The sequence below is a fragment of the Malus domestica genome, chromosome 15 (genome assembly GCF_042453785.1).
Source record: "Malus domestica chromosome 15, GDT2T_hap1".
In the NCBI taxonomy this organism is placed as follows: domain Eukaryota; kingdom Viridiplantae; phylum Streptophyta; class Magnoliopsida; order Rosales; family Rosaceae; genus Malus; species Malus domestica.
The window spans coordinates 50675171-50699000 of NC_091675.1; the positions used below are offsets into that span (position 1 = coordinate 50675171).

The following is a 23830-nucleotide window of genomic DNA, read 5'->3' on the forward strand; positions in this document are numbered from 1 at the left end:
AGTGGGGTTAAAATATTTAATCTTTTTTTCCTCCTCATTCTGCCGATGTGGCATATTTCAATAGTCATTACATTATAATATATAGTACGTGAATCCAACATAAACTAATTAAATCTCTCTGCTACTTATATGTGAAGCATAAATTAATCAAGTCTCTTGTTGCTTATATCTATTAGATCACGTTAATTGACAGTTGCATCTTTGATTACAAAAGTAAAACTGATTATTCCTACATTAATTAGTGTGTTCACTAGCTAGATGAATCCATTAAGAATTCTGTTACCTCTTAGAGTTAGGTTAGAATTACTTATTCTCGTTTTTTTTTTGGTAAATCAAGTAATTTTATTGGGTTAATCTCTGTTTACAATCCTGAAGTTTTGTGGTTTTCAACATTTGGTACATGAAGTTTTTTTTATCTCAAAGTCATACCTCAAGTCTTAATTTTGGGACAGTTTCATACATCCGTTAAGTTTTCCGTTAGAACTTCTGTTAGCTGATGACGTGGCACTCATGTGGATAATAAATGAGCGCCACGTGTCAATATGGACCCATTTCAATATTAAAAAATTTTAAAAAAAATACAAAAACACAGAAAAAATAAAAATAAAAATCCCGAACCCACCCGTCTTCTACCTCCCCAACCTCATTAGTTAACTTTTCTAGTCACCCTGCCCTACCCTTCCCGACCCCCTCCCTCCTTCTCCCTCCCTTCTCTCTTCTGCACCCATCCATCATCTACCCAACTTATGCACCCATCTACCACGCTCCCTCCCTTCTCGTCGCCGTATTCGAAACCCCCAAACCCATCGTCATATTCAAAACCCCTGCTCCCTCACTTCTCTTCCCTCTCGAGTTGGTCAAAAATAACGCAAGCAAAAGGGTCTCGAAGCTGCAGCAGGCCTCACCACCGCATAGATGGGTCGGCGTTATTGAAGATCAACCGCGGGTGGCGGTGGATCAACGGAGCCAGTAACAGATCGCCGTTTCAGAGATAATGAATCGTAGGAGATAGATGGACTTGCCATCGAACCTCCATGGACGTTGAATAAAATACAAATCAAACAACGCATAAGAGATCTTCTCTTCCTTGTTTCTTCAACCCCAAATTTTACCTTTTTTCCCTTCATTTCTTGTGAACTCTCTCTACTGCTGAAAGGCTGTAGCCAGAGACTTTTTTTTCCTTCATTCCTTCATTTCTTGTTGTTGCCTTTGTGGTGGGGTATGGTTCAAGGGAGCAGGCCCACACTGAGAGAATTTCAGGTAGGAAACAAAAAGAGTGTCTTTTTCGATTTACATAGATTTGGTTGTTCTTGGGTTTTTGCCGTTTTTCAATTTCGAATTTGGAAGATGGGTAGATGGTGCAGAGGTTAGGTGGGTGCAGATGAGAGAAGAAAGGGAGCATGGTAGATTGGTGGGTGTGCAGGGAAGAAAAGGGAGGGAGAAGGAGGGAGGGGGTCGAGAAAGGTAGGGCAGGATGCCCAGAAAAGTTAATTTTTTTTTAATAATGGATATCCCAGTGGTCCTCAATCGTCCTCGTCTGCAAATTAATTTTCTAGGGTTTGGTGGGATGGTGCAGAGGAGAGAATGGAGGGATAAGGGAGGAAGGAGGAGAGAAGGGAGGGTGTTGCAAGTTGTAGAAGAGAGAAGGGAGGGAAGGGGTGCGGGTTGCAAAAGAGAGAAGGGAAGGAGAGGTTGCGGGGGGATGAGGGAGGGAGAGGGTGCAGACGATTGGGGGAGATAGAAGACGAGGCTTTTTTTTCTTTTTCTTTTTTTTTTGAATTTGTGAATTTTTTTAACCCCTTCTCCAAAAAAAAAAGTTCACGTAGACCCTTAATGACACGTGGCACTCGGTCATTGTCCACATATGCGTCATGTCATCAGTTAACAACAGACTTAACAGTTTGACTAACGGATATATGAGATTGTCCCAAAATTAACACTTTAGGTATGACTCTGGGACGAAAAAAACTTGATGTACTAAATGTTGAAAACAACGAAACATGAGAGTAGTAAACATAATTTAACCCAATTTTATTTGTACTATAAATTACTCACTTTTATAAAATATGTCAGTACTAAATCACCCAATTCTCTAAATTGTTGAATCACTCTCTATTAAAAAGGTTGCACCTTAGAATTGCAACCCGAAAAACTCTATAATCGAAATATTGTGGAACATTCCGCACCGAAATATTGTGAATAATCCCTTAAACATTTTGCTTTCTCCATTAACTTTTTTCTTGAAGAAAAAAACTCCTTCAGCTTTCTCCACCGTCTCCTTAAAACTTTATTTTTTAATTTCAAAGAACTAAGTTATTTATTATTTTTCTTCATCTTTAGCTTAGAAGCCAAGAATCTTGTCAAATCCCAGAAGTTCAATACAATTCAGTAAAAAGATTTTTCCTTGACTTCTGCGATCAGATAAGCTCCATAAAGTGTAAAGCTTGATTTCAAAAACCCTTTTGCTAACACACTCACCCGGCCACTTATTAGGTTTCAAAAGTCCAAAAGTTAAAGTATAATTAGAGTAAACAAAAAATGCCACTCTGCAGAAACAGTTTCTTTTTAATTTTCCAAATAAAAAAATCTTTGTGCCGTTATGAATCGGCCATAGCTTTAAAAGCTTGAAAAAGAAAACAGATGAAACCTTAAACTGTTGAATGGACGGTCAGTTTTCGTGTTCTGTGATCTTTTATGTTTAAGTTAAAATATTATTATAATAGCTAGAGCCGTGAGAAAAGAGATGGAAGATGAGGGAAGGCATATGTGGGGAGGAAAAACACATAGCAATTATACAAAAATTAAAATTAACAACTCCCTAGTTGATCAATGAATAGAATCTTGAATTGTAAGCAAAGAAAGTTGAGGTTTTATTATTTACAAGTTCATGGATTGAAAGTCCCTTCTCTCAACAATGCACGACAATGGAATTTATTCTTAACATGCCATTTCACGTAGACATACAAATGGAGTGACGTAGAGTTATGTAACTGTTAGACTTCACACGTGAGACAACTTGACTCTAATACCAAGAAAAAAGTTGAGGTTCCATCTTAAACCAATTGTCAAATATGAGGACCAACTACTTATAAACTATGTAAAGTCTCTTATCCTATCAATGTGAAATTCATTTTCAACAGTTATTTTATAACAACATTGGGAACTTAAAACTTTGCATATCTGTTCAGATTAAAATCATAATCGTGAATATCAACGCTTTAGCTTATTGGCTAGGTTTTATGTTAGAGAAGCCCACGGGTTTAAGGATGGTTCTAGAAGCCTATAAGTTGTAGATTCCTACTTAACATAGTTTTTAATGTAATTATCTATATTGTACATGGCTAAAAACTTTCAATCAATGAGAATTAAAATTTCTTCATCGTATATGTAGTTTTGATTTTCCTATTACTTTCAAAATCCTAATTGTGTGTTGCCCCTCCTTGTTAAAGTCGATCATTCCTCAAACAATAGCTTCTGGATGGCTATGTCTTCCTCTTCGCCTCTATATCCCAAATATTGCTCATTTTCTCAAATTAACATAATCCAACTATCTTTTCTGACTTCGTCGGCTTAAGCTCTTTCTTGTTGCTCACTCTCTATATGGGTGGCCTCACTGGGCTCAGTGAGCCTTTTGGGCTTTTTAGTTTTAAGTTGTTATGCCATTTAACTTGTTAAGCTTGATAGTTCAAAGCCCATTAAACTATGAAGCCCAAAACTAAATAAAGGTCCAATTTGAACTTTATTCATTTCATTAATTAACATTTAATTTATCATAACCAGTAGCGGAGCCAAGAATTTAAGATAATAGGGTCAAAAAATAGTTTACAAAAATTAATTATCCTTTCATTTATTATTGTCCACGACGTGTTCTCATATTTTGGAAACGTTGTATTACAACATCATTATCAATAGAATCAAATACCACTTTCTCAATGTACACAGCCAAACTATCATTCAACTATGTCACCCATTCTATTACGATGTGGATTCTTTACAATTTTCATCACCGAAAAAGCTCTTTCAACTGAAGCAGTCGCAACAGGTAAAATAAATGTTAATTTCATTAGCAAGTATATCAAGGGATACTGTTTATCCCTCTTTGTCTCCAACAACTTTTGTGCAAGGCTACTAATTCCTTTCAACATAGAAAATTCATTATGCAAACGCATATAAAAAATATAATTCTTCAATTCATCTTTAAGAAGTATGAGCTCCATATCAGAAAAATCTTTTGGATAAAATTGAGCAAGACGAACTAACTTTTCAATGTCAAAAGCTAAGAATAAGTCATCTGGGCTTAAGCATGCAACACAAAGAAGGAACACTGTACTTGCCTAATTAAAATAATTGTTCAACTCTTGAAGTTTCTTATCAATGGCATCAATAAAAAGATCAACACGGTAGTGATGAAGGTTTGTCAAATTTTCAACTGTACGTCGTGACCTCCCTCGAGCTACAGAGATATCATTCATATCAGGAATATCAATATCATGCTTGCCACAAAAAGAAGAAACTTTATCAAGCCAAGCATCTCATCCATTATCTCTCATTGCTTGTAGTTGTTGTTTACATACTTTGACTAAAGCCATAACACTCACTACATCGAGATCTTTCTTTTGCAATGCCTGTGACAACACATTTGTGATTCCCAATAGTTCTTTAATCAAAAAGAGAGTAGAGACAAAATCAAAAGATTGCAAAAGATTCAATAAAATATCCGCTTCACCTCTTTGGTCAAAACTTACACCATCATCTACAATCATCTCAAGCACTTCAATTATAGAAGATAACATATTAATCAAGCTTACCAATGTACCATATTGTGAGCCCCAACGTGCATCTCTTACACGTTTAAGACTAGTTTCTTGGTTCAAGCCTTGCCCACTTGGAAGCTCATACTTTTGAATAGCTTCCATAACTTTGGCTTGTTGCCTTTTTCTAACCATGTCTCGATGTTTACATGATGCTCTGATAACAACATTATTAACCAAGAAGAAAAAAGAGCCAATTTGAATATGATTTTTTTCCACGACTACAAGAGCAAGTTGAAGTTGATGTGCAAAACAATGAATATAAAATATTCATTTTCTTTCAAAATAAGTGTCTAAATACCATTAAACTCAACTTGCATATTGCTAGCCTCATCATAACCTTATCCACGCAATCTAAATATGCTTAATCCTATAGAGAATAACTTATCAATTACCTCTTTAAGTGAAAAATCAGTAGAGTTAAGAACATGCTTTATGCCCACAAATCTTTCAACTACTTGTCCGTTTATTTACATAGTGAAGTACAACTGTCATTTGCTCCTTGACTGATATATCACCCGATTCATCAACCAAAACAGAAAAGAAAACATCATCACCAATATCAAACATGATAGCAATGGTGGTTTCACATGTTGGTGCATACACAATATCTTTTTGAATATCAGGTGATGTTAACTTAAGATTTTCAGGAGCATTTTTAAACACCACATATTTAATCCCTCATTATGATCTACAAGAAACTTCAAAAGCTCAAGAAAATTACCCTTATTGCTTGAATCTTCACTTTCATCATGATTGCGAAAAGAAAGACATTGTTGCAATAAAAAGCGAATGCAATCAAGTGATCCATTCAAACGAGTGTGATAATCAATACGTGCTTGATCTGACTACTTGTGGACACTTGTTTGAATGTGTTGATTATGATTCATTAAAGCTTCAAACTGAAGTAAAGCTTGGTTTTGAGCACTATGAGGGCCTCCAACATGGACTCGAAGTCGACATTTTTTCTTCCAATTATGAAAACCTTTGCTAGTAAAATTGTCATTACTTGCTTGGTCTGGAATCTCTAGCTTGAAGAGATAACAACTTCGACAGAAAACAACATTTTTGGATATGCTATACTCCAACCAAGTAGGAAAGTCCTAGAACCAATTCGGATTGAAACATCGTTGTACTTCTGCATATGACATATATAGAAATTGATGGGTTCGAGGTTGAAACAATTCCCTCTGTAAAAAAGCTCTTAGGACTTGATCTCTAATATTTGGATCATATTCTGATATCCAGAGTCGAAGCCCAGGATCTCCTAGAAGATTTGCCAGTATACTTTCAATGTCATTTTCATTTGGGCTTTCAAGAATATTCATTGTAGAGGGTGAGAGGTTATCTTCGGTTGATTTTCTCTTAAAATACCCGTCCATAATTGTTTTCAATAATACCAAAAAGAGTCAACAACATAATATAAATTTGATCAAATTAACCACAATTGACTCAATCAAATTATAAGTAATAAAACACACTACTAGGCAATTTTTGTCTTCAGGCTTGGCTAATGGAATTAACAAATGAAAAATTAGGAATTATATAATTAACTAATGAAATTTGGAATAAACAAATCATGAACATATTTGCATACGCACTAAAAGAATATATAATTTGACTAAATTATACTACATTCAAGAACTATCATGCCCGATGTTATAAATGGATACAAGGATGACACTCTGCCATCTCAAACCTAATTCTAAATTGGAATTGAATGAAAAACTGGAATAACTCTCAGACCTAATTCTTATTTTATTCATAACTGTAATTGAATGAAACCTTAAAAACCATAATAAATCTAAGATAACAAAATTGTCAATGATTGGAAATTTGGAGTGGAGGGTACCTGATTAAACTTGACGAGCAGATAAACTTGAAATTTGAATAGATATGGCGCTAGTGGTATGGTGGAGTCACGCGCGCAGAGAGAAAGCCTCAAATGTGTTGTGGTGGAGCAGCTGATCAATGTTAAAATAGAAAAATTATTAATTAAAAATTATTTTTTATTTTCTTATATTTTGTTGCTGCTTGGCCGATGAGGTTACAAGTGGGCTCACTTGTTCCACGTTGGGTGACCCAACTTAGGTCAATATTTGTTGGCCAATGTAGCCCATTTAACCGTTGCTGGCTGCTGCTGCAATGCTATTAAAGGGGTCAAATTGTTTTTTAAAGGGATAAGTTACAAAGCTATTGGGGTCAAGGGAGCCCAATGCCCTCGCATTGGCTTTGCTAGTGATCATATATAACATTAAATAATTAAGCCATTTAATTGTACCTTACATAATATACGATCTATTAGGTTCTAATTAGTGAGGCAGTAGACGATTAAAACTCTTACTAATCGATTATAAATTGAAACTACCTTCTTTTACTGAAGATTAGTAATTGCTAACCAGAAGAGGAGGAAAACATATTTAGTTGGAAACACAATGCAATACAGCCATTCTCTAAATCAATATTCTTCATCACGTTGTTTGGTTAATAGTTAATTCATGTCTACCATCCAATGTGATTATATTTTCTATATGATTCACGTTTATGTGCATTGGCCAGGAACTCTTGAATCATATAATAGAATATTCTTTTTCAATGGTTATAGATTATAGATCCATTATTGTACACTCACATACGTTTATGAATAAGTCTAGGACCCTAACAATGCATGGAACAAACCCTAGGGTTATGGCGCATCGTCAAATGATCAAAGACGTATCCACAAGACAACTATGGTATCTCAGGTTAGATGACTACTTTGCACTATCCCAACCAAAGAGTTTTTACATGACATGATTATGAGAATTTATGTTTGATCATGCTCAATGAACTAATTCTCCATTGAGCATTTACATACTTACCTTAGTGTTTTTCACACCGATGATTGGAGACCAGTCACTCTTTGAAGAGAGAAAACATAGCATCTACATATACATTTAGTGGCGAAGCTATAGTGGCGCAAGGAGGTGCGACTGCCTCTCCGGTCGTCGAAAATTTGCATGAAGGGCAAGGAATCCGCCCCTCCGATGGGCAAAAGGCCACATGAAGAGCCATTGCGTTAGTAGGCTGCCTGTTGCAAAAGAGGGCATCTCCCGCACTGGAAGAAGAAGAGAATAGAAAAAGTTGTGTTAAAAAAAACTTAGACAAGACACCATCGTTTCTTTCCATTCCCTTAAATGAAACAATGGCAGTCATGGTTGGTTTCGAATTGGTGATCAAATTTTCCAAAATATTATTTTAGAGAGTGATTTGCTTCAGATTATTTCCGCATTGAATGATTCTTGTAAGGATTTGTCGACTGTTGGACCAATCATAAAGGATGCCTAAATCATGATAGAGATGATCGCTGAAGTTTCTATTGCCCATATTCGCCGACATGCCAACTCTGTCGCCTATAGAATTTCAAGGTTTGCTCTCCATTCGGGGGTAATTCTACTTGGTTTGTCGATCCTTCTTATTTTATTTGTGATCTTCTTGAGGAAGACTTTTCCACTCTTTCTATAGTTTAGCCTAGGTTAGCATTTTGAAAATTTATCGTCTTTCATCCAAAAAAAAAAAAAAATGAAACGTTGTGATTTATTACGTTTTCTTCTATCTTTCTATTCTTTCTTTTCTCCATTTTTTTTCTTTCTTTTTTTTTCCTTCTATCTTTTTACCGTTTGACTTGGTCCCTTTGTTTTTGGTTAAATAGTTTGGCTTGGTCCCTCTTTCTTTTGGCTGGATCTTTTAATTGGTCCCTAATTATATTTTTTTGGACGTGATATACTTTAAAGATGTAATTAAGTGCTTCAATGAAATACTTTAGATAAACTGTACCCACAAAATACCACATAAAATAAGACTTTCAAAACTAAAAATTAACTTAATGTTATTAAAACAATATAGGGGGAGGTTATTTAATGCTCAAATTTATATACTTTTTCTTGTCATCACTACTTTTAACGAATTTCTGATGTGACTTTGAGGACTTGTTTAATGATAGACAAATGTTTTGTGAGGAAATGATATCAAAAAGTCAAAGCGTAAAGCTCCATGATTCACAAACTTTCGTTACTATTATGTGAACTTTTATTTTCAAGTCCTTGGTATGCAACTAAAAGAATGAATGATTGTTTCAATGAGGTAAACGCTGAGTTACTGGTTGCAACCGCTTCGGTGTAGAGAGCATTTTTTGTTATGAATATTGTGAAAACACCAGTGCTTAATAAATGGGAGATCAATGGTTCAGTGATAGTATAGTTGTTTACATTGAGCAAGATTTTTACCTTTTATTGGTAATGAGCTTATTATGCGACGTTTTCATGACATGAAACATTGCTACCAACAATCGTAACTTGTTGTATTGATAAATTATAAATGACATTAATTGTCTGCTATTTTAAAGGATTTAGTTGTCTATTTTTTCAGGACCTTTTACCTTTTAAATTTTGCCTACTAATTTAGTTTTTCAGGTAACAATAGTTTTGAGTGTTTGTTATGCTTGTTTGATATTGATAACCTGCAAATATTATTACTTGAAAACCTTGGTCATTGTTGTTAATCTTGATTGGATTGCATTCACGTAGTTGTTGCTAAAACCACCAAGTCCTAAAATTGATGGATAGGCTTGGGTTGTTAGGCTGTCATACGCATGGAAAAAATCACAAAGTGGGTACAGTTGAGGTATTTTTAAATAGAGGTATTTGTTCCCCTCTTCCACCCTTGAATTTGTAAGAAGTTGTCAATTTCTCCTCTAAACTTTAATTTTAGCTAATTACTTCCTAAACTTTTATAATTAGCCAATTTTCCTCCTAATATTTAATTTTAGCCGTTACCCTCGTGAACTTTTATAGATGACCAATTTTCCCCCTAGCCATGTGCATTAAGTTACACAACAAATTGACGTTAGACTAGAGATGAGAGAGTTCAGGGAAGCGAAATGTGAGGTTGCTTGTTCTCTACCTACAAGGTTATCAGCATTAAGGCTTCCAGCCCTACTTGCAAGCTATGCAGACAATATGATCCTAAATTTTAAATTCAGGGGACAAATGACTCACAGCAATGAACATAAGGTTTTTGGTTCTCAGTGAAGAATCTATGTCCTTTCAACAAACTTTCACACAGCAGATGATTAATATAATAGTAAACTGTGTCAAAACGAAACAGAAGGCCTAACGGCCAATTAGATAGAAGCATTGAATTAATCCAGTTTTAAAACCTGATTGTCTAAACTGCTAATACTGAAACCTCGTGACAGTTAGCGGTGGTTTGGGAGTGAGGGGCTTAAAAAAAAAGTATCCATGAAAAAAAACTGTGAGGGTTTTAGGTGTTTGGTAAACTGAAAAAAAAAGGCTTATTTTGGAAGCTGCTGTGAGAATAAGCTGAAATCAAAAGAAAAAGTTGAAGCTGCTATTTGTAGCTTTGGAAAACTGGTTTTTTTTCAAAGCACACGGAGCTACAGTGCTCCTTTAATTTAATGAAAAGACCCACTATCCGACTGCTTTTTTTTCTTTCCAAAAACAATTTTACAAAAAAGTTTATCAAACACTTTGCTGATTTATTTCACAGCCGCTTATTCTCACAGTACAACCGCTTATTCTCATAGCAGTTTTTTTTCAAAGTACAGCAACACCAAACCAGCCCTTAATATCAAAATTACCCTAAACCTTGAGGGTAAAAATGTAGTTAACCTAAAAATAAAAAAAATTCAATAAATGGTGATGATTCAACAATAAACCACACCATTATATTATGCATATCATTAAATTCCCTTACAATGCACTTCAGTTGCAATACCATATTGTACAATACAACAATATACATGCAGTACGTTGTAAGCCATGGCTAGCTAGATGATTATTAATAACATTTATTTATGAAATTGTTTAAACTACACCACACTTGGCAATAAGAATACTAAACCATTACTCAAAGCATAGTTGCTTCTCTAACACTCAAATATGTCATCTGGTATGGTAAACGGATATGTGTTGTCAGTCGCCATTGGTATAAAGTTAGTAACTCCAGTGTTCTCTTCAATCTGCATAAAATAAATACATATATTTAAGATCAATGACTTAAAAAGTAAAATTTAGTATTTTTTTTACAAAAATAATTGTAACAATCGTGCTTCAGTTATACCTAGCTTTGGCCCCTAAATTGGTATTTTGAATTTGTACCCACACATTTAGTTGTTACTTTGGTCTGGACGTCAAGGTCTGAATATTTTCATTATTTGGTCTTGAAGGACCAAATTGAAAATTGGCTGATAATTAGCTGACTACAGCTACAATTTACTCATAAACTTTAATAAGAATGTTGATTACCTTATCTTGAAGATACTTATTTGCAGCTGTCAGAACTCCTTCCTTCAAAATACCAATTTAATTATTTTAGAAGATTTAAAAAAAAATTAAAGCATTAATAGTATCAATAAACAAAAAAATTCAATAAAAAATCCAAAATTAAAAGTTTAATTAGGTCATGTATGTGCCCACTTAAGTGGCATGTGATGGATAAGATAATGATTCCTAGCTTTATTCTCCATCAAGTAACAAAAAAAAAAAATGTTGAAGTCAAGCTCCACTGCCAAAAGCTTTGGAGGCCATGTAGTGCTCTCTTCCAAAAAGTTCAAGTACCAAAAGGGAGTTCGGCAACATTAGTAAAAAGAAACAATGCACTTAAAACTCTAGATATAGGGATTTAGGAGTTTAAGACCATTGTAGTTTGGTGGAGCCTTACGATTTAAAGTATTACTAGCAGAAGGACGTGGTTGTTATTTTTTGGGAGACAAAAGTCGATAAACCATAAGCACCATAATAGAGCATAAATTTATCTCAAGGATGAATGTTGAATATTTGTCTTTAAGTAGGTTTATCTAACACATATTCATGGGCATTTGACATTGTTTTTTGCTTGTGTGTATGTATTAAAATTGATATTTGATTGCATGTATTATTTTTGGCTTTCTATGTGATTAACTGGTTTGGTATTGCTATGCTTTGAAAAAAAGCTGTTATGAGAATAAGCAGCTGTGCTATGAGAATAAACGGTTGTGAAATAAAGCAGCAGAGTGTTTGGTAAACTTTTTTGTAAAAGTGCTTTTGGAAAAAAAAGCAGTCTGATAGTGGGTTTTTCATTAAAGGAGCACTGTAGCTCCGTGTGCTTTGAAAAAAGCCAGTTTTCCAAAGCTGCAAATAACAGCTTTAGCTTTTTCCTTTGATTTCAGCTTATTTTCACAGCAGCTTCTAAAATAAGCCATTTTTTTTCAGTTTACCAAACACCTAAAACCCTCACAGCTTTTTTTCATGGGTGCTTTTTTTTTAAGCACCTCACTTCCAAACCACCCCTAAATATAGCAATCAGATCTTATTTTTTTAACATATGATGTGCGGGTGGGATCAGGGTGGAAGAGATCCGAGGGTGGCAGATGAGGCTGATGGTGGTGTGGAGACTGGTTGCGGGAGATTATGGGACGTGGCTGGGCTAGGTGTTATTTTTTATTTTTTAGTAGTTTGCTTTTATTCTTGGTTAGTTGGCTATAATTGTTAGAATTTGGACATTTTTTTGGTCAAAGAGTTTTAATGCATTTCAAAGACGAATTTTTAAACGAAATCTGAAAAGAGGACGGCATTGACGTGCATTTTGGACGACATTGATCAATCTTTTTAACTTTTAGAGACCCAAATGATGTGATATATCAAATTTAGTGAGCATTTATAGTGAAAAAATCATATTGAAAATGATTCCTTGTCACTAACGTCTTATGCTTACTTAAAAAGAAATGATAATTACACACCATTTTTCTTCTCCTGCCCACATGTTTTATCATATCTCATCGAATTAAATAAAAGGTCGTACCCAGTGCACAAGGTTCCCGCTTTACGCAGGGTCTGAGAGAGGTGAATGTCGGCTAGCCTTACCCCCATTTATGGAGAGGCTGCTCCCAAGTCTCGAACCCGAGACCTACCGCTCATGGGCGAAGGCACTTGCCATCTCACCAAGTGCAACCTCTCATCGAATTAAATAATTGAATGAAATTAAAGAATAAGATTAAACAAGAGTGTGTAATTATATTTTTCTTATTTAAATCGAGAGCTCTAATCGAATAATACAGTATCATATATTGTCGATCCAATGTATGATCTCATCAAAAAGTAAGTAGGCACTTTGGATAGCAAACTTACCGAGTTCCTCAACAGCTGGATCTCTTGGAACAAAATGTCCATCTGCAAATTTTGACGATTCAGTCTTCGAATTAATTTTTATAATATGAATTAACTGTTGCTTAAATATAATTTACGGACTGTGATAAAAATAATTAAAAAAATAATAGTAATAACAACATAAGTGAGTAAATTAAAATAAAAACGTTACCTTTGCCGAGCGGACGTGATAAATCCATATTTCAAGATTTTTTTCAAGCACTTGTAGTTCATCCAAAGTCATTGTCCCAGCACCTCCATCAAACATATACCTGTAATGTTTTTATATGTAATACAATTCCTTTAAACCAAAATTACAAACATTACCAAACTAATGATATATGTTTGAAAGTTTATGATTTTGTTTTGAAGTGTTTTTAAATGATTGAGAACGTTTTTTATGAGAGTGCTTCTGAAACCAATCATTAGTAAAAATGTAAGTGAACTTTGGAAAATCACTTAAAATGCTTCCTACAAGAAGCACATAACTGGTGCATCTTGCAGGAAGCACTTCAAGAGGAAGCACTTCAAGTGCTTTTGGGCAAAAACGCTTTCACTTAAAATACTTTCATTCATTTTAAAAACACTCCCAAATGGGTACTTCTCCAATTCATAAACTTTGAGTAACTACAGAAATTTGACGTTGCTAGAATTAACCATACCAGAAAAACTATCAGATATACCAGATATTTGCATTATCTTTGTATTAAGGTAATTAGTAAACTCCATGGATTTAGCTCCATATATATTTTTGTCATATATAATTGTTAGAAATATGTAGATACAATCACATGCAAATATAAGTTATATATATATATATATATATATTGATGTCATGAGAATAAAGAAGGTATTAATTATAATGTTACTAATTTGTAATACCTGAGGCCTTTCTGCAGTATTTCAATCTCCTGTTTCAGCAAGTTAATCTCCTTTTTCGCATCCTATATATCAATACAAAGCATAAGGGAATTCAACTTAGGTTTAGAGTCGCAGTTGGCAGTCAACAAAAAAGGATTGTAATTATTGTAGATGCACGACGTATATATGGTTTCACCTCTCTTACCCCAATGTATTAAATAAAAAAAAAATATAACATAAGGTAAGATATAAAGTCAATTAAATACAAGTATGTGTACGTAATGTCATACATACATGCATATCACTAAACACTCTCCAATCGGAGTGAATTGCTTTGTAAGGATAAATCTAAATTGATGACCTAAAAATGATCGGTCCAAATCATGAAAAGTATGATGTCAAACCATATGAACATCAGTGGTTAGCTATTTATTAAATACTGGTTAACAATTGAGTTTACTGAATTTTTCTTAAAATACTGGTTAACACTTGAGTAAACTCTTTTGAAACCCAAACAATATCATGTATCTATGTTCTATATATTTTGTTTATTTTTTTTCTTTTATTATTCTAGCTAAGCGTGTATGTTTGTGCATTTAATTAATTTTTGTAATCTTGTAAGAATCATTCATAACCAGCATCTGATGCTGCACTAGCTTTACAAATAAGAATGCCAATAATATTCGTTTTATACGTGTTACAGTATTCAACATCTGTAAAATATGTGTGTGTGTTTTCCTTTAAACTGTGTATAACATGAGAAGTTATTCAGTGTGATGAAACAATAAATTGCATAAATTGAAAAATTACTTTTTAATAAAAATAAATACGAGAAATTATTTAGTGCGATGAAACAAATAAATGACATAAATCAGAAAAAAGAAGTGACAAATTAAACAACAAGATATACCGTACCAAAGTCTGTGTTTCTACGGTTTGTTCAACCTGAGACACTCGGGTGGGCTTCATCTTCATGTACCTCTCAATAAGCCCTTGCATGCTTCTACCATAATAAATAACAAAGCAAGTTCAATTAGAATTAATCTCAAATAGTTAATTAACACTTGGGTCTCTGCCGATTGTAAATTTTCTTTCTACTAAGAGTACATGCAATACTTAACTATATGGTATTTGAAACTATCTACTAAAAAATATACAGATACATTATTATTATACAGAAATAGATAGAGAGAGCTAGCGACCCTTTGGTGGCTAGTTCAAAGAGCTTTCCATGGGAGGAGAAAATGAAAACTCCAATCTCAGCATCACACAGCACAGACAGCTCTTTAGCCTTCTTTAGGAGTCCCACCCGGCGCTTGCAGAAAGTAACCTGCCTGTGCACCGGGTTCTCGATCCTCTTCATCTGAACCTTTCCACGAGCCATATCGACCAATCGATCAATCGATATATATATAGGGTTTGACTGTATTTATATACGAGTATTTATGGTTGATTCAGAAATTTGGTGGCTGTTTAATTTCCTTTGCAGACAACCTCCCACTAGTTTGGACTAGCTTCGAGGTTGGTGCAATAATCCTCCTCTTTCTGAATTTACCGACGCACGGTTTGCCTCTAAATATCGAGAGCTTAGTGCCTTATATACCCTTACGTCGATTCCAATCTATCTCTTCAACCCATGATTAAGAATAATGCGCACCTACTTTTACTAATCACTGAGCTTTGTTTAACATTAATTGATTTAACCTCTCACATAATTAGCTCCCTTTATTCTATCATGCTCTCTATCTCCAACAGAATTTCAGCCCCACCATTTCACGAAGTTAATCACATTACCCCACGTTATGTATCAATGGTTAAGTCAGTCATTACATTATAATATATAATACGTGAATCATGCATAAACCAAGCATCTTTCAGTATCTCTACAACTTATATGTGAAGCGCAAACTAATTAAGTCTCTTGTTGTTAACATTTATTGGATCACATTAATTGACAGCTGCAACTTTAATAACAAAAGTAAGACTGATTATTCCTACATTAATTACTGTGCTCACTAGCTAGGTGAATCCATTAAGCTTTCCGTTACCTCGTAGGGTTAGGTTAGAATTACTTAATCTCGTTATTTTTTTTTTAATTTTTGTAAATCAAGTAATTTCTTTGCACTCTAAATCATTGACTTGTATAAACATGCCAAATACTAAATCATCTAATTCTCTGAATTCTAGAATCACTCTCTGTTGAAAAGGTGATATATAGTATGTCATCCTCTCATCCCATGCGTAGGTCAACACATTTGTATGGCCCTTGCAGAACCAGATTTGGTATCCTCAGTGACCATTCAACACTCTCAGGGAAGGAAAAGTGTATTTGTGCGGGACAGTTGAAGTCTAGTCAGCATGCACGTTGAAAGCTTTTTTCATGTGACGCACATCAACCTCTCTAATGAACCAATGAGCTGCCCATGTTTGGCTGTTAGCTTTTGCCTCTACTTTTTCCACATCCCTTTGGCCTTGCCTTCACGCTTGCGCCCTTTGTACCTGTGACAAAACCCTTGCCTGGTTTAAGCCTTCCAAGCTTATCATACCAGTTAAAATATTTCAAGTGCCTCATAGTATCTTATATCCAAGTGTTTTAACCGTTATAACGTTTAACGATTAAAACATTTGAAATATTTCATGCTCCAAGATATTGTAAATAATTCCTTACATATTTTTGTTATAACAAATATTTAACGATTAAAACATTTGAAATATTCCATGCTCCGAGATATTGTTGAAAATCCCTTAAACATTTTGCTTTCTCCATTAACTTTTTTCTGAGAAAAAAAACTCACAAATGTCAGGTCAGCTTTCTCCACTGTCTCCCTACAACTTATATTTTAATTTCGAAGAATTTAGTTATTATTATTTTTCTTCATCTTTGCTGAGAAGCCAAGAATCTTTGTCAAATCTCACACGATCAATACAATTCAGTGCAGAGATCTGTCTTCCGACATCTTGGATCGGATAGGCTGCATGAAGTGGCTTAGAAAGCCGCCGCGTGGATGCATATAGTTCTTTTGCAGTGTAAAGCTTTGATTCCAAAAACCTTTTGTCTCAAAAGTTCAAAAGCTGAAGTATAATTAGACCCTATATAAATAATGCCACTATGCAGAAACAGTTTCTCAAAAGCTGAAGTATAATTAGACGCTCCATGGTATTCTATTGGAAATTTAAATTTTATTTGAATGTTTAATATTATATGAGTTTTTATTTGGAAAATAGAAGATTTAAGGGTCAATTTCTAAAGAATCTTATTAATTATACAAAAATTAAAATTAAGAACTCAGTTATTTAACAACTCACTAGTTGATCAATGAATAAAATCTTGAATTGTAAACGAAGGAAGTTGAGATTTCACTATTTGTAAGTACACGAATGGTCCCTTCGTCTAACAAGATGTGATTAATTTTCAGTATGGCTCCTCACGTCTGACAAATTTTAAGCTTAGCACGTGAATAATAAAAATGGAATGCCTTGTAGTTCATGTAGCCGTTGGGCATCCCACGTGAGGTAGCTTAACTCTAATACCATGAAGAAAGCTGAGGTTCCACCATAAAATCAATTGCCTATGTGAGGAATAACTCAACTACTTATGAACTCATGCAAATTCCCTTCTCTTATCAATATAAAATTCATCATCAACATTAATTATATTAGAACATTAGATAAACTTAATTTTTTTTTATATTTGTTCATGTTAAAATCATAGTCGTAATATCATCAACGGTTTAGCTCATTGTCTAGATTTTATATATATGAGCCCACAGGTTGAACCTTTGCTCCTTAATGTGTACAAGTTCTAACTTCCTACTTAGGGCTGGTTTGGTATTGCTGTGCTTTGAAAAAAAGCTGCTGTGAGAATAAGCGGCTGTGAAATAAAGCAGCAGAGCGTTTGGTAAACTTTTTTGTAAAAGTGCTTTTGGAAAAAAAAGCAGTCTGATAGTGGGTCTTTTCATTAAAGGAGCACTGTAGCTCCATGTGCTTTGAAAAAAAAACCAGTTTTCCAAAGCTGCAAATAGCAGCTTCAGCTTTTTCCTTTGATTTCAGCTTATTCTCACAGCAGCTTCCAAAATAAGCCTTTTTTTTTCAGTTTACCAAACACCTAAAACTCTCACAGCTTTTTTTCATAGGTGTTTTTTTTTTTAAGCACCTCACTCCCAAACTAGGTCTTAATATAGTTTTCTGACTTGGTCGGCTTAAGCTCACTCTATATATGGGCGGCCTCACAAGCCTTTGTGAGAGCCTTTTGGGCTTTTTAATTGTAAGTTGATAAACCTTTTAACTAGTTGGGCTTGGTGGTTCAATGCAGATTAAGTTATGAAGTTTGAAATTAACTTAAGGCCTAATTCGAACTTATTCGTTTGGTTAACTAACATTTAATCATCTTAATCAGAAATAATTAGACTATTTAATTATACTTTACATAGTGTATGATTCATTAGGTTTTAATTAGTGAGGTAGCAGGGGATTATGAATTGAAACTACCTTTCAGTTCTCCTTTACTGAAGATTAGTAATTGTTAATCCTCAGGGGTTCCACAAGATATAATTGACACCTAGTAGTGTGTAGCTACTTATGCTAACTAGAAGAGGTAGAGAACCTATTCAGTTGGAATTATAATTCAATATGTTCTCTAAATCAATACTCTTGATCACATTGTTTGGTTAATAGTTTATTCATGTCTCTCATCCAATGTGATTGTCTATATGATTCTTGTGAACATGATTTGGAACATACATCCTAAATCACATTCACGTACTCTAGCCATAGACTCTTGAATTGTATTCTCCTTCAACGGTTCAATGTTAGAGATTCCTTATTGTACACTCACATGCCTCTAAGAATAAGTACCCCGGTAACTCATGGAACAAACCCTGAGGCTATCACACATCGTCAAATGATCAAAGACGTATTCACAAGACAACTATGGTGTCTTAGGTCATAGGACTACTTTGCATTATCTAACTCCAACCAGTGCGTTATCATATGACATGACTATAAGACTTATGTTTGATTGTGCTTAGTGAACTCATTCTCTATTGTGCACCTACATACTTGTCTTAATGTCTTCACACTAATAACTTGAGACTAATCACTCTCTGAAGAGAGCTCTAAAGAGAGAAGACATCGAATGTACTAATCTTACTGGATTGTTAATACTAAGTTAGCAATCCTATGATCTAAAACATTTATGATGTGTTTGAGAGAAAAATGCCTTACGAATCTAACTTCTTTATATTACATTCTCTCAATTATATATTCCTTGAAGTTATTGTTTAAGCGTTTTATTAACCCGGTATTAAACCATAATATTAGAATGATAATATTTAAACAGTGGTCTAATTGCTATAAAATATGCAAGAACAACTGTTCATGCTAAATTAGACAATGGTTCAAGAAAACCGTTGTAAATATCCAAGAATTGATAAAAGCATAAGTTTTCACTACAAAGCAACTGTGTGTAACCAAAAACTACAATGGTTTTGTAGAGAAAAAAAAAAAAAAGAAAAAAAAAAGGGGCTTTAGAGCTTCGAAAAAAAATATTGTCAAAATGTAATATGTTAAAAATTTTATTTGACTACTGATGTTGTCAGTTGAATATAAATATTAAATATTCTTTCTTTTCTGTGTCAAATAATTACAACATTTAATAACTGTTGTACATGCATGTACGTCAATTAGACAACATTGCTAACCACAACAGTTTTGAAACTAAATTTATAACAATAATGGTTATTGGTTACTTTCATTTTCTAGTAGTGCCCTGTGCATCATGAGCGGACCAAACACATTAATAGTTATTGGTTGCGAATAGTTCATGAAAGGATGCAAAGGGGAGAAGTCAAGACTACTCATGTGAAAACTGGGAATGAAATAGTTGATATATTTAGGAAGCTGCTACGAGCACATGCCTTTCACTCTCCAACTTGAGGAGAAGTGTTAAAGGAAGCAAAATAGTCAACCATTTGATGATGACATGATTTGGAGTAATTTGTAAGATCAAATAGTCAATAATCTGTCTTAGAGTGTTTTTAGAATTGAATTGTAACGAGCATAGCATTAGCTTCAATTTACCTTGAATAAATTCACAATTCTTGTATAAATTCCTAGTTGTACAGATTCAATTATGCAATCACTCCAAAACGGATCATTCACTATTTGATCCTACAATTACCCCAAATCATATAATAATCAGATCATTAACTATTTTGCTTCCTTTAATAGTTAGCATAACTGAAGTCAATTGACCAGGTCAAGTTGATCTCATGAGTCGTGACATTTGTAATGTGATTTTTATTTTTCTTTTATATTTGAACACATATTATGGTACAAGATTGAAAAGAAAAAAACTTAGTAAATGACTCATCGGGCCCTATCAAACATCCGTTAGGCCATCTCTAATCGAAAGGGGGCTAAAAGGCCATGTTCCGCCCTATAGTCTTGCAAGAATTGTTTTTTGAATGAACAGTGCTTGCCATATTTTATACCATCTCCAACCGAGGGGGTCAAATGACCATAGACCAACACACAGCCCCTTGACAAAAAAACTCATCTCCAACCGAAGGAGGCTATTTTTTAGGCCCCCTCAATAATTTATTATTTTAATTGAATTAATATGGTTAATTGATTTAAACTACCATATTAAAAATAAGATTTTCGAACATATTTTGAGTGTCACTAAATGAATAAACCTCCGGATTTCTTATCTTTATATAATCTAATAATTTTTTGGATAAGATTTCAAGTGACAAGTGTCGCTGAAATGAGTAACTCTTCAGATTTCTTATCTTTATGAAATTAAATGTAATATAATTAAATATTTAAAAGAACTTATGAAAACACTTACTTTGTCTTAAAGATTGGCTCCGCTTTCATGTCTCCTTTCGGCCCTTATCACGGCTTGATGCCATTTATTCAAACTTGGTTGGAGATGTTTTTTTCCATCTTGAAGAACAACTCTCGTGGTTTCGGGGATTCGGTGGAGTGGTGTTTTCGTAGAACTCATAGTACTTTTTGGACGTACAAGTTCAAATACCTTCACTTGTTTGAGAACTACCATTGACACTATCTTTCGAGACCCATCTATAAGCCCTGCAAAGAGCTTCATCTTCTTTTCGAGTCCAAGCCCTTCCTTTGATTGAAGATGTGGCCATTTGAAAATTGTTGAAAAAATTAAAGGAAAGATTATTGGAAGAGGTAAGAGAATAGAATGTGAATAATTGAAATAAAATGAGGTAAGATGGTATGGAATGGTGAAAAGGATTTGGGAAATGGTGTAGGAATGACTTAGGTATTTATAGGAAAAAAAAATTCATCTAAAAAAAAAAAAATCAAATTCCAACGGCAACTTGACGTTAGCATGATGTCAACTAATCGTTGCTAGCTGGCGTCATGTTGACGCCAGGTAGCAGTTGCAAGTACGCTGGGCTGCTGCATCGGGCTGGCTGATTCATTTTGGCCAGCCTGTTGTCTAATTTTTAGCTGGGTGGGGCCCACAAACCCTTTGGCTTAGCTCTCTGTTGGAGACAATTTTCGTGTCAAAACGAGCTATATTTTGGCCTATGGGCATTTGGCTGGGTCGGTTGGAAATGGCTATAAGGCTACATGCCAAAATCCAGCTTGAAATGCTCCAAAACCCAACTCCAATGGAGAGCTGGGCCAAAGAAAAAGGGGACCCACCATGCCAAGCTTTAGCCCTTTGGCCATCGGGCTGGGCATTCTTAGCCAGTCGAGTAGCCTGTTTGAGGGGCCCTTTTTTTTTTTTAAAGCCAAAATTTAAAAAAAAAAAAAATCTTATTTTTTCCCAAATTAATACTAAGTCATTTCTACACTATTTCTCATATCATGTTCATAAACACCCCTCCTTTTACCTCTTCCAATCTAAATTTAATCTTTTCAATATTTTTTTCAAATGGTCACATATTTAACCAAAGGATAAGAAATCTGGAGGCTTATTCATTTAGCGACAAGTGACACTCAAAATATGTTCAAACCTTATTTTAATATGATAGTTTAATTCAATTAACCAAAAAATTAAAGAACAAACTTAAAATAATAAATTGTTGAGGGGGCTAAAAAATTAGCCCCCTTAGGTTGGATATGGTATATAAATATGGCATGACATTGTTCATTAAAAAATAATTTCTTACAAGGCTATAATCTTGACGAGGGCTAAACATAGCCCCTTCGGTTGGACGGCCTTAGGTAGCTTAACTGTGTATGTGTAAGGTTTATCTCATTTGTTTGAAATGTGTATTTGTAATTAACTCATAAATTGATCAATAAAAAAAAAGCTTTAAAGAAAATGGCTTCTCCAAACCTTTTTTTTTAACCAAAACCAACCTAATAATTTTATTTAATAAAAATGACACAAAGTTTAATGAAAAATTGACACACCCCGATCGAGATCAAGGCATGTTGGTCGTCACGTGAGAGTGACGTAGCCATGTGCACAGTGCGGAAGCAATAATGATAGGAAATATACGAATAATTAAAAACCGAATCAGTAGAGTGCACTACTAAACAGGAAGTGATAAGAGTTAGTTACAAAAGTAAACACTCCTAATCAGAGCATAATAAGTCTAGGTGCAGTTCAATAGGACAAGTACTAGTTATACAGTACCAAGAATGTCCTACTATTATTTAGATAGGTCAGAATTGGCGACGTCCTTAACCCACCAACAGCAAGCTTACTTAAAATCTAGAGGGACGCAAAACAGAAAACGTGAGTGGGCAAAAACAAATGTTTTACAAAACCATTTCATTTATCAACATAACTAACCCCTTGCTGTAAAACATGTATAATTTTTCCCAGAATGAAGATATAAGTATATATATAATCAGATATGAAAATATATCAACTCAATTCATACTTCACATAATCATATTTATATGTATGTCATGCCAAGATATAACAGAGTAAGCAATTCTAGTCAGAATAATTTCATAGAAATATAACATGTTAGCTAGAACCCCTGTGGTAGTCTGTACGGCTGAAATCATAGCTTAAAAGTCACTCTAGCCGGAGTCACTACAATGACCTATACAGCAACATACTGCACAAGAGTCAGAACCAAATGAAAAGGTCTATACGACAATAATGGGTGTAATACAATCATGCTTAATAATACTCTCACATAATAGCTGGGCGATAAATCGCTAGTCACCTACGAGTCGGAACCATAAATAAGGTCTGTACGACAAGACTGTGCACCTAAATTGGATTTAATATGAGCATATGGTGCGGGAGGTGACATAATAAACAGGCTTGTGCCATATCTATGGCTAAATCACAATCACCCTAAGTGAAGTTTTATGGCTCAACATTATTCAATCACATATCGCATCATCGATGATTTAAATAACCAAACACAACTTACCTGAGCTTACCTGAGCGTCCACAGCACCACATTTACATATATAAAACATCACATACCAATTCATACTTGAATTATAAACTTATATGCATGGCATTTATGGCATACTATCATTTAAACACATATTTCTGGGAAAATATCAAGTATATAATATATACTAAAAACCAAAAGTCCACTCACTGGTAAGTTAAAGGGTCGTAGCCTCGAGTCGCCCTTGGATACACTCATCCTCGGGATAAGTTTCACCTATATGCGAATTAACTATAAAAACGTTATTTTAAAGCACATAGACAAAACTAGCTAATAACTTCTCATACAATGCTCAAAATGGGTATATGAATATACCACAGTGACCTACACAACCTCAGGATCATCCCCAAATTTTCAGATTAATTTTTGGACCCTTCACGCCCCGCCACGCGCCGCCACGCGCAGGGAATCCGTCAGGATTCCCTAATTGTCGTTAGGAATATTCCCCGGAATATTCCGTTAAAACCCAATGGTAACCGTCCAAACTAACTGACGGCGTCGAAATATTCCGTCGGACTTGATGGAATATTCCGTCGTCTTCTACCTCAGAACTCTGGCAATCGTT

The 23830-nt window shown here is 34.4% G+C and overlaps 1 protein-coding gene across 1 annotated transcript; it reads right to left on the reverse strand.

Moving 5' to 3' along the window:
- Positions 1–10496: 10496 nt before the first annotated feature.
- Positions 10497–15426, reverse strand: LOC103446280 (agamous-like MADS-box protein AGL12). Its single transcript, XM_008385362.4, has 7 exons — positions 15058–15426; positions 14771–14858; positions 13877–13938; positions 13167–13266; positions 12977–13018; positions 11117–11158; positions 10497–10830 (listed from the first exon to the last, which is right to left on the reverse strand). The coding sequence occupies exons 1-7, from the start codon at positions 15237–15239 to the stop codon at positions 10738–10740; spliced, it is 609 nt and encodes a 202-aa protein (XP_008383584.1). The 5' UTR covers positions 15240–15426; the 3' UTR covers positions 10497–10737.
- Between the last annotated feature and the right edge of the window lie 8404 nt (positions 15427–23830).

Coding starts and splice junctions, on each gene's coding strand:
- LOC103446280 (XM_008385362.4), bottom strand. CDS start 15,239: ATGGCTCGTGGAAAGGTTCAGATGAAGAGGATCGAGAACCCGGTGCAC. Junction 13,267..13,876: donor ATACTGCAGAAAGGCCTCAG/GTATTACAAATT, acceptor AAAACATTACAG/GTATATGTTTGATGGAGGTG. Junction 13,019..13,166: donor ATCACGTCCGCTCGGCAAAG/GTAACGTTTTTA, acceptor CAAAATTTGCAG/ATGGACATTTTGTTCCAAGA.